This window comes from Aspergillus caelatus, assembly GCF_009193585.1.
Source record: "Aspergillus caelatus strain CBS 763.97 unplaced genomic scaffold BDV27scaffold_34, whole genome shotgun sequence".
NCBI lineage: Eukaryota > Fungi > Ascomycota > Eurotiomycetes > Eurotiales > Aspergillaceae > Aspergillus > Aspergillus caelatus.
The window spans coordinates 185,333-196,795 of record NW_022475297.1 but is presented as its reverse complement, the minus strand read 5'-3'; the positions used below and the strand labels follow the sequence as shown (position 1 = coordinate 196,795).

Genomic DNA, 11,463 nt, shown 5'->3' with positions numbered 1-11,463 from the left:
ACCTCGTTTCTTCATGTCTAATTACATAACATACTAAATAAATAAGTCCCTAGTTTATAGCGCATATCGAAATGATGGATCGTTCTTATCCGTCAGATCGGCTGCCTGTAGCCCATCTTCTTCTAGCATATCTCCTCCGCTCATGTCGGCATCAGCACCGGTCTTCGCTTCGCGTTGCTTGTTATCCTGCATGCACAGCAAGCGGTAGATAATCACCGCAGCGAACAGGAGGCACCACGTAACAATAGATGTGATGACGCCCTCGGTATAGCGAGGTCTCTTCGTCCATAACTGTGGAGACCCAATACATCCGGCGCAATAGCCAATGAAGAACATCGTATTGACGATGGCACGTTTTGTGTTACCCTTAACATTAGAAGCAGAGAGGGAGAGAAGGATGGACATGGAGGCCGTTATACATGAGGCCTGTCGATGATAGGGTTAGCACGAAGCTTATGTTCCCGGCTAAGAAAATTAAGGGCTAACTCACCAACCAAGACATGGCAATCATACCCCATTCGGCAGTCAAGTCGAGCTTGAACAAAAAGACAGTGCCGACAAGGGGTGGGATAATGAGCATCAGCGCAACTAGTGTCCGCTGACGAGGGAGGATAGTGGCAAGCGCGACTCCAATCCATAATAAGGCCATTTGGACGGCCCCAGAGGGCGCTGTGTACAACATTGTGTCCAGCTTGCTGTAGCCAAGGGACTCGATGACGAGGGATGCAAAGGTGAGTACGGGAGACTGCATCGTTACAAGCACTCCGAACCAGAAGACCAGCCATGCCTTGGGGTCCATGAGAGTCTCTTTGAGTTGCGGTAGGGAGAAAAACGTCTTATCGCCACCTTCATGGTCTTGCGCCATGCGTTGCCGTAAAACCTCCTTTTCGCGGGCGTTGAGGAACCATGCGTCTTTGGGTCCACTTGGCATAAGCACCAGGAAGCAAACTCCGGCAGCCAGTGTCATGGCCCCACAGATTAAAAACAGAACGCGCCAGGGTGCGATGGCTAGAGCTGTGTTTTTGCCTATGCCGTACATCAACAGGCAGCCGATGACTTGGGCCAGGCCATTCATGGAGATCCAGAGGGCAGTGCGAATCGTATGCTCCTTTTGACGGTACCAAATAGACGTAATCGTGACAAAGGCTGGCGAGACTGCGCCTTCACTGAAGCCGAGAAGAAATCGAACGGCGGCAAATCCGCTGTAGGTCTTCGGTGCAGCCAGACACATACACACACCACCCCAAACAATCCTACTATAGTCAGCAAAACGTCAAGGCCAACTAAGCTAGTGGAGCACAACATACACCGTAACACCAACGAATTTTGTCAGAGGGAGTCGACTCATCAGGTAAATGAAGGGATATTCGGAAACAAGCTGGCCCACATAGAAGATAGAGCTGCACCAGGAATATTGCGAACTCGTCAAATTCAGGTCTTCCATCAGGCCGAATACACCAGCATAGCTGAGACTTTGTTTGTCTAAGTACTGTAGGAAAAAGACGAAGCAGAGCTTAAAGTCCAGAATCGTTGGTTATTGAACCCACGAGCAATGGGAGTGGACGGGGATGGGCTCCTTACAAAAGGTAGAATGATCATGTCAATTTTCCGCACCACTGCTTTTTCCTCCTCAGCGCTGTAGGGTGCCGTTAGATGAACTAACTCGCCGACTCGTCGTTCCTCATCTTTAATGTCCGCACAAGGGGATTTCGGGATATCCATGAGTGGAAGAATGAGCACCGAGCCAAGGGGTCGATACTACCGCTGGTGCTGTCTTAGGGTTGAGAGGGATGGACAACCGAGCGATAGTGGAGTCGGCCAGGCCATTATTATATGCTGCGCTCAAGCAAGGAGCGTGCAGAAATGCATGAATCATTTCCCCAGATCCACAATAAATGCCTTATCATTTGTGGGGTAAGATAAGAACACATGATAGCTGGCGTCCAGCCATCCGACGCAATCCACCAGGGCAGATATCCGAAAAACACCATCAACTGAAGATCCACATTGGCCCGTCGGGATGCGCGTCGGCAATCTGGCCCCGGTCAGGCCAGGATCCCGACAACCACTCTGACCTTGTATCTTAAGAGGGGTAGTTATACGACATTAGTGGGGGTCTTGCATATAAGCTTCGACTGGTGAGGGTGTCTCTTATAACATTAGTCCTACGTGCGACATTCCTTCCTACATCCCTTTCCCCGCATCATTTCCTGCCTCCACGAAGAAGATCGCAAACATGACCCAAAACACCCAAGTTCCAGGGACTGACATCAAGCCTTGGTTGCAGCCAACACCGCAGAGCTATGTCTTTACTAACGCCAATATTGTCGACGTTGACGCCGGCACAATCCTGGAAAACTCATCTTTGGTGATCAGCCAAGGCAAGATTCAGTCAATCTCACAAGGAGAGAATCCACCGACCGATCTACCTGTAATTGACTGTCAGGGTCGCTATATCTGCCCGGGATTATTTGATGCTCACGTTCATTTGTGCGCTGTCCCAGGATTCACCGACCTGAGCAAAGCCTTTGGGAATCCCAACGATGTGCACCTGCTGCGCCAGCCTTATACGGCCGCTCAGATGCTGCATCGAGGCTTTACTAGCATTCGCGATTGTGGTGGAGCCCAACTCGCCTTGAGGGAGGCCATCGAAGATGGTGTCTTTCCCGGTCCCCGTATCTTCCTATCTGGCCATGCCCTGTCGCAATTTGGGGGACACGGCGATTTACGAAATTCGCATGAACACGGTCAATGCTGTGGCGGAGTCCACAACCAAAACTCGCTCGGACGCATGTGTAACGGCGTCCCCGAGTGTATGGCGGCTGTTCGCGAGGAGATCCGCTGCGGCGCAGATTTCATCAAGATCATGGGCTCGGGCGGCGTTGCATCTCCCACCGATAAGCTGGAGCACCTCCAATTCACCGATGCCGAGATCCAGGCGATGGTGGAGTGCGCAGCGAATGCGGGCACCTTTGTCACAGCCCATGCATACACGGTCAAGGCAATCCGGCATTGCATTGATAACGGTGTCCGGGGCATCGAGCATGGGAACTTTGTCGATGAACCGACGGCTCAACTGATGGCGGAAAAAGGCGTCTACTTGACTCCCACGCTCATCACCTATGCTCAGATGGCCAGTGATCGTTGGAAGGGCTACCTGTCTCCGGAATCTCAGACTAAAAATTCTCAGGTGCTCAAGTCTGGCTTGGGGGCCCTCAAGATCGCATCAGAGGCCGGCGTCACAATGTGTTATGGCTCGGATCTCCTGGGCCCGCTGGGTGCTGCTCAAACGCAAGAGTTCCAACTGCGTTCGCAGGTACTCTCGCCTCTTGAGGTTCTGCGTAGTGCGACTGTCAACCCGGCGAGGATGATGAGCTGCGGCGACAGTCTCGGCCAAATCAAAGAGGGCTTTGAGGCAGATTTGCTCGTATTAAGCAAGAACCCCTTAGAGAATGTAACCATCTTTGATCAGCCCGACGAGCATGTTCTAGCTGTTATGAAAGCGGGGCGTGTTTATAAGAGCCGATGGGCGGCGCTCCCCGAGGACGGCGCAACTCCGGTGAGGGTATAGCTGGATTAAAGAGGAGAGGTCTTAGAGACGACGAATAAGGATCTAAATTGTACATATATGAATGAGCTATGAGGAAATACCAGCGTGCATAACGTCAATATACTACTTTAGTCGACTATTACATTAACACTGTTCTTTATGGCGATCTGAAGAAAGGGACTGCAGTAGCTATGATTATCCCAGGACTTGCCTTTTAAAAATCATTCAAGCGGGTTCGACAATCCAGAAACATCCAGAACTCCAAGGCCTGTTAGCTCCATCAAAAATGCTTGCTCGTCATGTTGAAGCGTAGGAAGGAGTTCATAGTCAGCACCCTGTGCCTCTGGATATGTGTCTGACTCCTGCGTGAGATTCTGTATCGAAAATAAGGTTGGAGAGAACATCTGCCGCTCTGGAGCAGGCCATGTCAGCCTCAGACCTGTGGCATGGTGTGTCGATGGCCACTGCCCGACTGGCGAGAGTGGTGTCATAGATTCAGGCACCACAGATAACGAAGACGTCCTTTCACTGAATCCTTGGGCCTGTTCCTGTTGCATGAGCCATAAGGCCCATTGGGAATATTCAGATGTCGAAGATACGCGACTGTTACCCTGGGATGTTCTCTCAGCTGCACATGCTGACCGGCTAACTTTCTCCCGTGCTTCGTTGGTAATCAACTGAATTGCTTCAACAAACCGGACGCCCATTTTGGCCGTCGCGTTCCCGATGGCCATCTGTCGGAGATGCTCCAGACCAAACGCCACCCGTGCCTCGTACCCTGAATCACGTTGGGTGATCCCATCAAGTAAGGTGACGATTGTTGCGATGCTGCAGCCTTGAAAGTCGGTAAAGGAGAATCGGGTGATCTTATGTGACATACTCATTGTTTCGAATAGTCCAAGAAGTTTTCGGGCTGCCTTGGCACAGGACCTCGATAGGTTTCTGGTCACATTGCTGATCTGGGGAGCCTGGGACCCGGTGGCACAGGAGCGAAGTTTTGCTCGAACAACTGATACGAGAGATGCTTTTCCTATGGTGATCCATGCATAGTAGTAATGAAGGTAGAGGTGGAATACAGCGCGATATCTCGAGTCTTGGGGGTCCGTGTCCTGAAGCTTGAACTCTGGAGGTAGGGACCTTTTCCATTCTTTGAGGTCCGATTCATATCTTGCTTGGAGGGCATGTTCGTCGCCGGTGCTACCCAGCCTGTGCGAATCAGCACATGGTTACCCTTGGTAGAAGAAAGTTCTGACCTACTCAGGATCGGAAACATGGTCTAGGATTTTGACCAGCCGCATATAAGCGAGCTGAAAACTGAGGTTATCGAATTTCTGGGAGTGATCTAGCGCTGGAAGTAATGATGGGATAGGCGTCGTGATAGCGGCGGTGCTGATAGAGCGCGGTCGGTTTAATTTGACTGTAGTACATCTGCAGTGCAATTAGATGAACTGTGATGATTGCTACAACGAAGGGTACCAACCGCTCCAGTGAGTAAAGTGACCACCATAGACGACGGCGGACCTCAATTTCGCGTTCATTCATTTTTTGGTCGTCTACATCTTGATGGAGATCCAGTGCCAATGCTTTCCGTAAAGCCAACCCAAGGTAGACGTATGATGACCCAATTGCACTCGCAGGCATCAGGTATACCCCCAAGACAAAGGGTGCTTGGACAGACCGTAGGCACGGTCGCTCGATAATGTCGGGTATCAATGTTCGAGCATGATCGAAGAATACTCTACCCAGATCACTCCTTTCCAGACCGACACTTGTCTGGTGCCCCTCGGGCTTCTCTAATGTCGTCCATTGGCTTGCCAGCGCGAAGGCTGCCATCGCGAGACAGACAAAACTAGAGTCTGACCGCAACGGCGAGGTCGGGTCAGTATAGAATTGATGGATTTCCGACGCGAATTCGGCCTGATCAACATAAAAGAATGTGTCGGTAGCATGTTTAATGAGGACTGACAGCAGAAAGGAGGCAATTGGGTACGGAGGGAAGGCATGCACAGCCGATTCTAGACGATCCAGCTCCGCATGATGGAGCGCTGTAGGATGGCTCATCTGCTGCAAACAGTGAGTCTCCGGCACCTTATATACTACCAATCGACTCGACTTACAGCCTGACCTACAGCCATGCGTTGTTCTTCCAGGCCTCCTTGCGGGTCCAAGCAGAACGCCTCTCGGAGCCGGGAGAGTACTTTGGGCCATGAGCCCCCAACAGCCTCTCCGGCAAGAACATTACTAGCAAGTCGTGGAGACAAAACTGGCGCTGTGGGTAGTGACCTATGAGTATACGAGGCGCCCTGCGCGGTGGTCTTCCCAGTGTTCGTTGGTGTGGCTAATGTTGCATCTTCATTCAAACCTGTCGAGCCGTCTCCCCGAAGCGGAGGCGATTTCGGTCTATCTTAAGTGAGAATCTGGATTCGGTCTTTACGTTTCTCCATTTCCTCTGGGTCTGATTGCCTTATACAGCGCGCACCTACCGTTGAAAATTGCAGATCAGGTTATTAACGGAGCACCGCTGGCATCTGCCAGGATTTGATTCAATACACTTGCTTTTTCTTGCCTTACAGCGGTCGCATCTAAATTATATGAGCTTGAGCCATGTCCAGGGGAGCCAAAATGGTAATTATTGGGATACGTACGCTCTGAAGGACCTCTTGCGGTTCTCCTCCGCTACGCGACGACGTCTCCTGCGTCGGATAGCAGCCGGGGAATCCATTGCTGATAGTATATTGACCAAGAGTGGAGCGTGGAAGTGATAAGCCATTTTGCCGCTTGACACTTAGCCGAGATGATCGGCAAATGGACATCGCTCCGGCAAGTCACTACGGTTATTGGGTTATCGTCTGCCCTCAGTTAACATTTAGCCCTCTACAATAAATTATCCTACTGTATTGGGGTTTCCTCGGGTGATGCATGTCTCATGTGTACTTCACTAAAGATTGTTTAGCTTTGTACGAGGAGTATACACCGATAAGGTCCCTAGAGATATATATATTCAAGTCTATACGGAGATCAGATTGTATTTCAAATCATTAAATCCTATGATAAATCTGGTCTGTACCAAGAATACGGAAACTTTCATATGGCTAATTGAATTAGGGTTTGTCTAAGTAGTTAATTATCTTCCTCCTTTCCTAGGATATTGAATACACATTCTTGTGTCAAATATAAACAATGCACAAATTGTGAAGCATGCAAGACAGTTATGTAGCGAATGACTAATCCGCATAAGACTGGAATGACTAAGCAAATACAACCTCCATTGCTTTCCAGAAGGAAGTCAATTTATCAACACCACAGGTACAAGTATGACTTCACTCTGAGATGCTACGCCAGAGGTTGTCATCGACCTGCAATCAGTGCAGGTCACGCAAAGTTCGCTGCCTAAGTAAGACCTAACAACACGGGTAGGCCTCTTTGCTAACGCTTAGGATCCAATAGAACCAAAAGATGGCGGTCCCGATGCAAAATGCCACAACTGCGAGGTAAGTAACCTCCGATGCTACAGTAGGTACAATGCGCTGATGTACCGCAAATAGAAACGGGGTGATAAATGTGTATTTCAAGCATACAGAAGAAAGTTTCGGGAAGCAGCCAATCTTTCCTCCCCTAGCGTTGCTCCCTTTCGCGACGTGAATGATATTGGCTCACCTGAGTATCAATCTAAGCCACAAGCGCGTGAACTATCCACGTCTACTCAGTCCATTCTAGCACAGGATTCTTCCGATCCATTACCTCTCTACGTGGATCAGCTCATCGAAGACCATCGCGTTCCCGGGAGGACTCGCTATCTGGAGACAATTGTCACGGTATGAGATTCTTTAAGTAGTGGGAAAACATAGCTTGTCATCTAACCTGGGTCCATAGCATCACGATAGCTACAGTATGCTCATTCATCCATCTTTTCTTTTTCGCTCTTCCTGTGGTTTTTGAACTGTCCATGCTATGTATCACAAGATTTGAACTGCTAACAGTTTCTTTGTCAAGTCGGAAGCGCAAGTATTGGGTACTTCTCTGAAAGTCGCATACGGGCACTCACTAATCGCTTGGGTCACACCGGAGTTGAATCTCTGCTGAATCGAATTTCCGCCGTTGTGCATGATCGCTATGAACGCCACCATGAACAACCGGCTACCGACAAGCTATGGCAGAAACCCGAAAGCTTACCTGAAGTGGAGGAAGCCACGATGAAGCTTTATGTTAACTGTATGAGACAGGTTTCAATCCGATGCTGTGGTATGATTTCTGACTATTGGTAGCATATTTTAGCCAGCTTCATCCAGTCTACCCATTTCTTGATCGATCAAAATTTGAACAAAGAATATCGAACATCAATCTAGCTGCGGATCTTAAAAAGGATATCCACTGGTCTGCATTGTATCATACTATCCTGGCTTTAGGTTGCCAGTACCATGATGGCGGTGCCTTCGAACCTGGGAAAGGGAAAAGCTGGCAATTCTACCAGGTAGCTCTGGGATTTGCGTCCGATATATTTGTCGGAGCCGAATGCCTGGGTGGAGTACAGGTAGTGTAGCTTACAAAGTCTTGGATGAGCGGTTAGCTAATGATATTACAGGCCATCACCGCAATGGTATGTATCATTCACACGTTATATGATGCAGAACTGATAAATCTAGGCAATCTTTGCGCTCAATTTTTCTTACATGCACCTTGACTCTCTTTTTATCAAGCAAGCTGCCTGTGTAGCACAGCGCCTGAGATTGAACGCAGCATCAGATACAGCAGACCAACATATTCGATATCGAACTTTCTGGGTGATCTACTTCTTGGAGAAAACGCTTTCTTTTCATCACGGCAATACCTCGGTAAGCACAATAAAACATTGGTCCGCATTCCTTCTTACCATTTGTACTTTAGGTGATCATGGACTCCGACATAGGATGCCCCGTTCCTACTATTCCGGAATCTGTGTTTGGTGACTATAATTGGTTGACTGCATCCGCTGGTCTTGCTCGCTTTTTATCAAGAGCATATGAGTCTCTGTTTTCAATTAGCGCAACGTGGAATACAGAGGTATCTTACTACCGGAAAATAGACACTATGAAGAGCCTGCTCGAACGGTGGCGGCAGTCAATACCGATGATTTTTCGGCCCGCGGAGCCATTCCGGGCACAATCATTGCACGGCTCCTGTGAGACGTTCATTGCTCTGCAGACTCATTTTTACTACCATAATGCGTGTATCGCGCTTTGCCGCTTGACCTTGCACTTGGGACGACATTCCGATGGCCCTCGACAGGTAGCCGCCAGAAAGGCTATTATGCAAGCGGCACGGTCAATTATTGAGTTACTGCGACATATTGACATGGAGGCTTACACGCCAGTTTAGTATGACTCCCTACCCCTTTAACGAGGAATCCAACTGACTTAGTATGCAGCATCCTTGCTCACTTACCCTTATCGGCGCTGTTTATTCTCTTCGACCTCGTTATTCACAACCCGACGCACCCAGAAACGGCTAGCAACCTTGCTCTGCTGGAAGTAGCTGGAGGCCACTTTAGTAGGCTAGAGTATGCCACTGGCGGCTCATTACCTAGCTCTGTGCTTGCTGAGTTTGCGTATATTGCCCGGAATTTCGTCCGCACGTATCCCTTGGAAGGAAATGATGCAAGTACCATCGCAGTGCCGACTAATGCGGCTATTGATCCGCCGCGTATGAAAGAGGATAGCCTGTCCTCAGCCGCGCCTTTCTTGGGAAATGAGGTAAGTGTTCTGACATGAGATTCAATCTAGCGCCTACTTACTTTGGCTCTCAGACGCATGACCACCGACCGCCCTTGGCCAGCCCAGACACTCTACCGTTATTTTTTCCTGCTATTGACGACATGGATGCTGGGGATGGCTCTCTGACTGGGTTCGATGTAACGGACCTTTTCGGAACTAGCATCCCGTTCGACCAGAACCTACCTTTCTGAGCCTATTGGACTGACATTCATTATTCTGGCTTCAGTGTATTTATTCATCGCTTTTTCCGAAACATCAAAACAAGGGGCACTAATGCTTGGCAGAACACACAAGCTGGTCCCAGTGACTGTATTGAATAAAACGCTTACGAAGACAATAGAGCGCTTTTGCTCATCGGTTCCTGTCACTGTGGATCTACCACAATGAAGACATATGTCCTTTTCAAGGGCCCGATCTTTCGGTGCGCGGGTAACACGGATGGCGAGGGTAGCACAGAAAGGCTACGCACTTGTTGACGTGCCGTCTTGATTGGTACAAAGGGACCAAAATTTTGACCTGCGGATCGCTTGCTGGAGGGTGGGTGGTGAGAAGGTCGGGCTTGAAGACGGTGTGGGCGGTATACCGTAATGTCCAGAAGTACATGTACAAAACGTTGTATCATGGTTGTTCTGAAAAACCACCATTCTGCAAGAGTTTTTTAAGGCCCATCGCCATCGCCAAGAAATTGCAGTCTCGTTCGACTTTTCATTCATGTTGGTCTGTGTTGCCTGCGATGTTCCAAAATCGGCTTTCGGACCTCATCATGCCAAGACCGCCTCGGAGCTCGGTGGTCGGTCCACACTCTACAAACCTGTCGAATACCGGCATACTATAGACCCAGTTCGATCACTTTGGTGCCTATTTAAACATGGAAAGGGCTATGCTGGCTAGTTCATCGTCAAACTCTGAAATATTCGGTCTTTCTGCGGCCCACTTTCGTTGTCTATGCATATTTATACCATTCTTCCCTTCACGAGGAGGCGCAATCCGGTGTTCTGTCTGCTCACTGAAACCAGTAACACTGTGTTGACTAACATTTAGCTGCCAATGATCGAGGATTATCTGCACAAAGGCTGCCATGCCATGGTAGAGGGTGTCAACCCGGCATACGGGTACCAGCCCTCACTAGCAGCAGGCATCGCCTTCTGTGTGCTGTTTGGAACATCCATGGTGGCTCACACAGCACAATCGTTTTGGTCTAGGAAGTGGTGGTGCTTACTATTTGCCATAGGATGCTTGAGTATGTCTGAGGTCGAAACGGTTGACAGAGATTATGCACTGACTTATTGCAGCGGAGGTTTTAGGATGGGCAGCACGGACGTGGTCAGCAGAGTGTCCGTATCAAACGGACGCCTTCTTGATGCAAATATCAACACTGATTATCGGTATGCCCTGTGCACAATATATCCCCTACCGACACTGTCTGATAAACGCTCTTATTTCTAGGCCCAACGTTCTTCACCGCCGGTATATACGTCCTTCTTGGCCAACTCATCTCTCTTCTCGGTCCGGAAAGTTCTATTCTTCGCCCCAGCTGGTATCTCTGGATATTTTGCACATGTGATATCATCTCGCTGGTCGTACAGGCAGTGGGTGGTGGAATGGCCTCTTCCGCAGCAGGCGAAGTGGACGGGGACACTACCCCGGGGACCAATACAATGGTGGCTGGTATTGTATTCCAGATGGCCGCCATCACAGCATTCGCCTTCTGCGGTATCGACTTTCTTGTTCGATGTCGTCGACCTCAACTTCGTGCCCGGTTCACCTCGCACATGCGCCTGTTGGTGTTGGCGACGACGTTCTCCGTGGTCTGCATCTACGTGCGAAGCATCTACCGTACGATCGAACTGTTGGAAGGCTGGTCGGGATATCTGATCACACGGGAGTGGTTCTTCATTGGTCTTGATGGAATCCCGATGGTGCTTGCTGTTGTTGTGTTTAACATCTTCCATCCTTATTGGTTCATGCCCCGGGAGAAAGAGGCCAGAAAGGCGGATTCGTGGGTTTCTTTAACTCGGCCTGGTGAGAATGACGATATCTGAGAAGCTACTTACCCGGTCTCACACACCCGAATTTTTATATAGAATTTAGATACTATTGCTTCTTGCGCCACTTCTCACATGCTTCGTTTCTATCTCTCCTGTTCTTCTTCACACTCACAGT

General features: G+C 49.4%; 5 protein-coding genes across 5 annotated transcripts; 3 read left to right on the top strand and 2 right to left on the bottom strand.

Annotated features, from left to right (window-relative positions):
- Positions 1-54: 54 nt before the first annotated feature.
- On the bottom strand, positions 55-1,867 carry BDV27DRAFT_169525 (major facilitator superfamily domain-containing protein; the record flags this gene model as incomplete). The annotated part of the gene is made up of 4 exons (XM_032075063.1): positions 1,582-1,867; positions 1,308-1,513; positions 491-1,253; positions 55-426 (listed from the first exon to the last, which is right to left on the bottom strand). Exons 1-4 carry the CDS (start codon positions 1,720-1,722, stop codon positions 55-57), a joined length of 1,482 nt encoding a protein of 493 aa, XP_031930680.1. The 5' UTR covers positions 1,723-1,867.
- A 316-nt stretch (positions 1,868-2,183) lies between these two features.
- BDV27DRAFT_123736 (uncharacterized protein) lies at positions 2,184-4,269 on the top strand. Its single transcript, XM_032065933.1, has one exon. It carries the CDS (start codon positions 2,237-2,239, stop codon positions 3,569-3,571), a length of 1,335 nt encoding a protein of 444 aa, XP_031930679.1. The 5' UTR covers positions 2,184-2,236; the 3' UTR covers positions 3,572-4,269.
- Positions 3,772-6,320, bottom strand: BDV27DRAFT_154887 (fungal specific transcription factor domain-containing protein; the record flags this gene model as incomplete). Its single annotated transcript, XM_032072041.1, has 5 exons — positions 3,772-4,756; positions 4,808-4,978; positions 5,031-5,614; positions 5,668-5,950; positions 6,196-6,320. 5 exons carry the CDS (start codon positions 6,318-6,320, stop codon positions 3,772-3,774), a joined length of 2,148 nt encoding a protein of 715 aa, XP_031930678.1.
- Positions 6,321-6,880: 560 nt separating this feature from the next.
- BDV27DRAFT_169523 (transcription factor domain-containing protein) lies at positions 6,881-9,491 on the top strand (the record flags this gene model as incomplete). The annotated part of the gene is made up of 10 exons (XM_032075062.1): positions 6,881-6,944; positions 6,998-7,041; positions 7,096-7,365; positions 7,531-7,762; positions 7,816-8,081; positions 8,133-8,147; positions 8,194-8,382; positions 8,435-8,904; positions 8,955-9,279; positions 9,333-9,491. The coding sequence occupies 10 exons, from the start codon at positions 6,881-6,883 to the stop codon at positions 9,489-9,491; spliced, it is 2,034 nt and encodes a 677-aa protein (XP_031930677.1).
- A 644-nt stretch (positions 9,492-10,135) lies between these two features.
- BDV27DRAFT_169521 (RTA1 domain-containing protein) lies at positions 10,136-11,342 on the top strand (the record flags this gene model as incomplete). The annotated part of the gene is made up of 3 exons (XM_032075061.1): positions 10,136-10,540; positions 10,593-10,685; positions 10,747-11,342. Exons 1-3 carry the CDS (start codon positions 10,348-10,350, stop codon positions 11,340-11,342), a joined length of 882 nt encoding a protein of 293 aa, XP_031930676.1. The 5' UTR covers positions 10,136-10,347.
- Positions 11,343-11,463: the final 121 nt, after the last annotated feature.

Bases quoted from the DNA above. Each gene is read 5' to 3' on its own strand.
- BDV27DRAFT_123736 (XM_032065933.1), top strand. From the start codon at position 2,237: ATGACCCAAAACACCCAAGTTCCAGGGACTGACATCAAGCCTTGGTTG.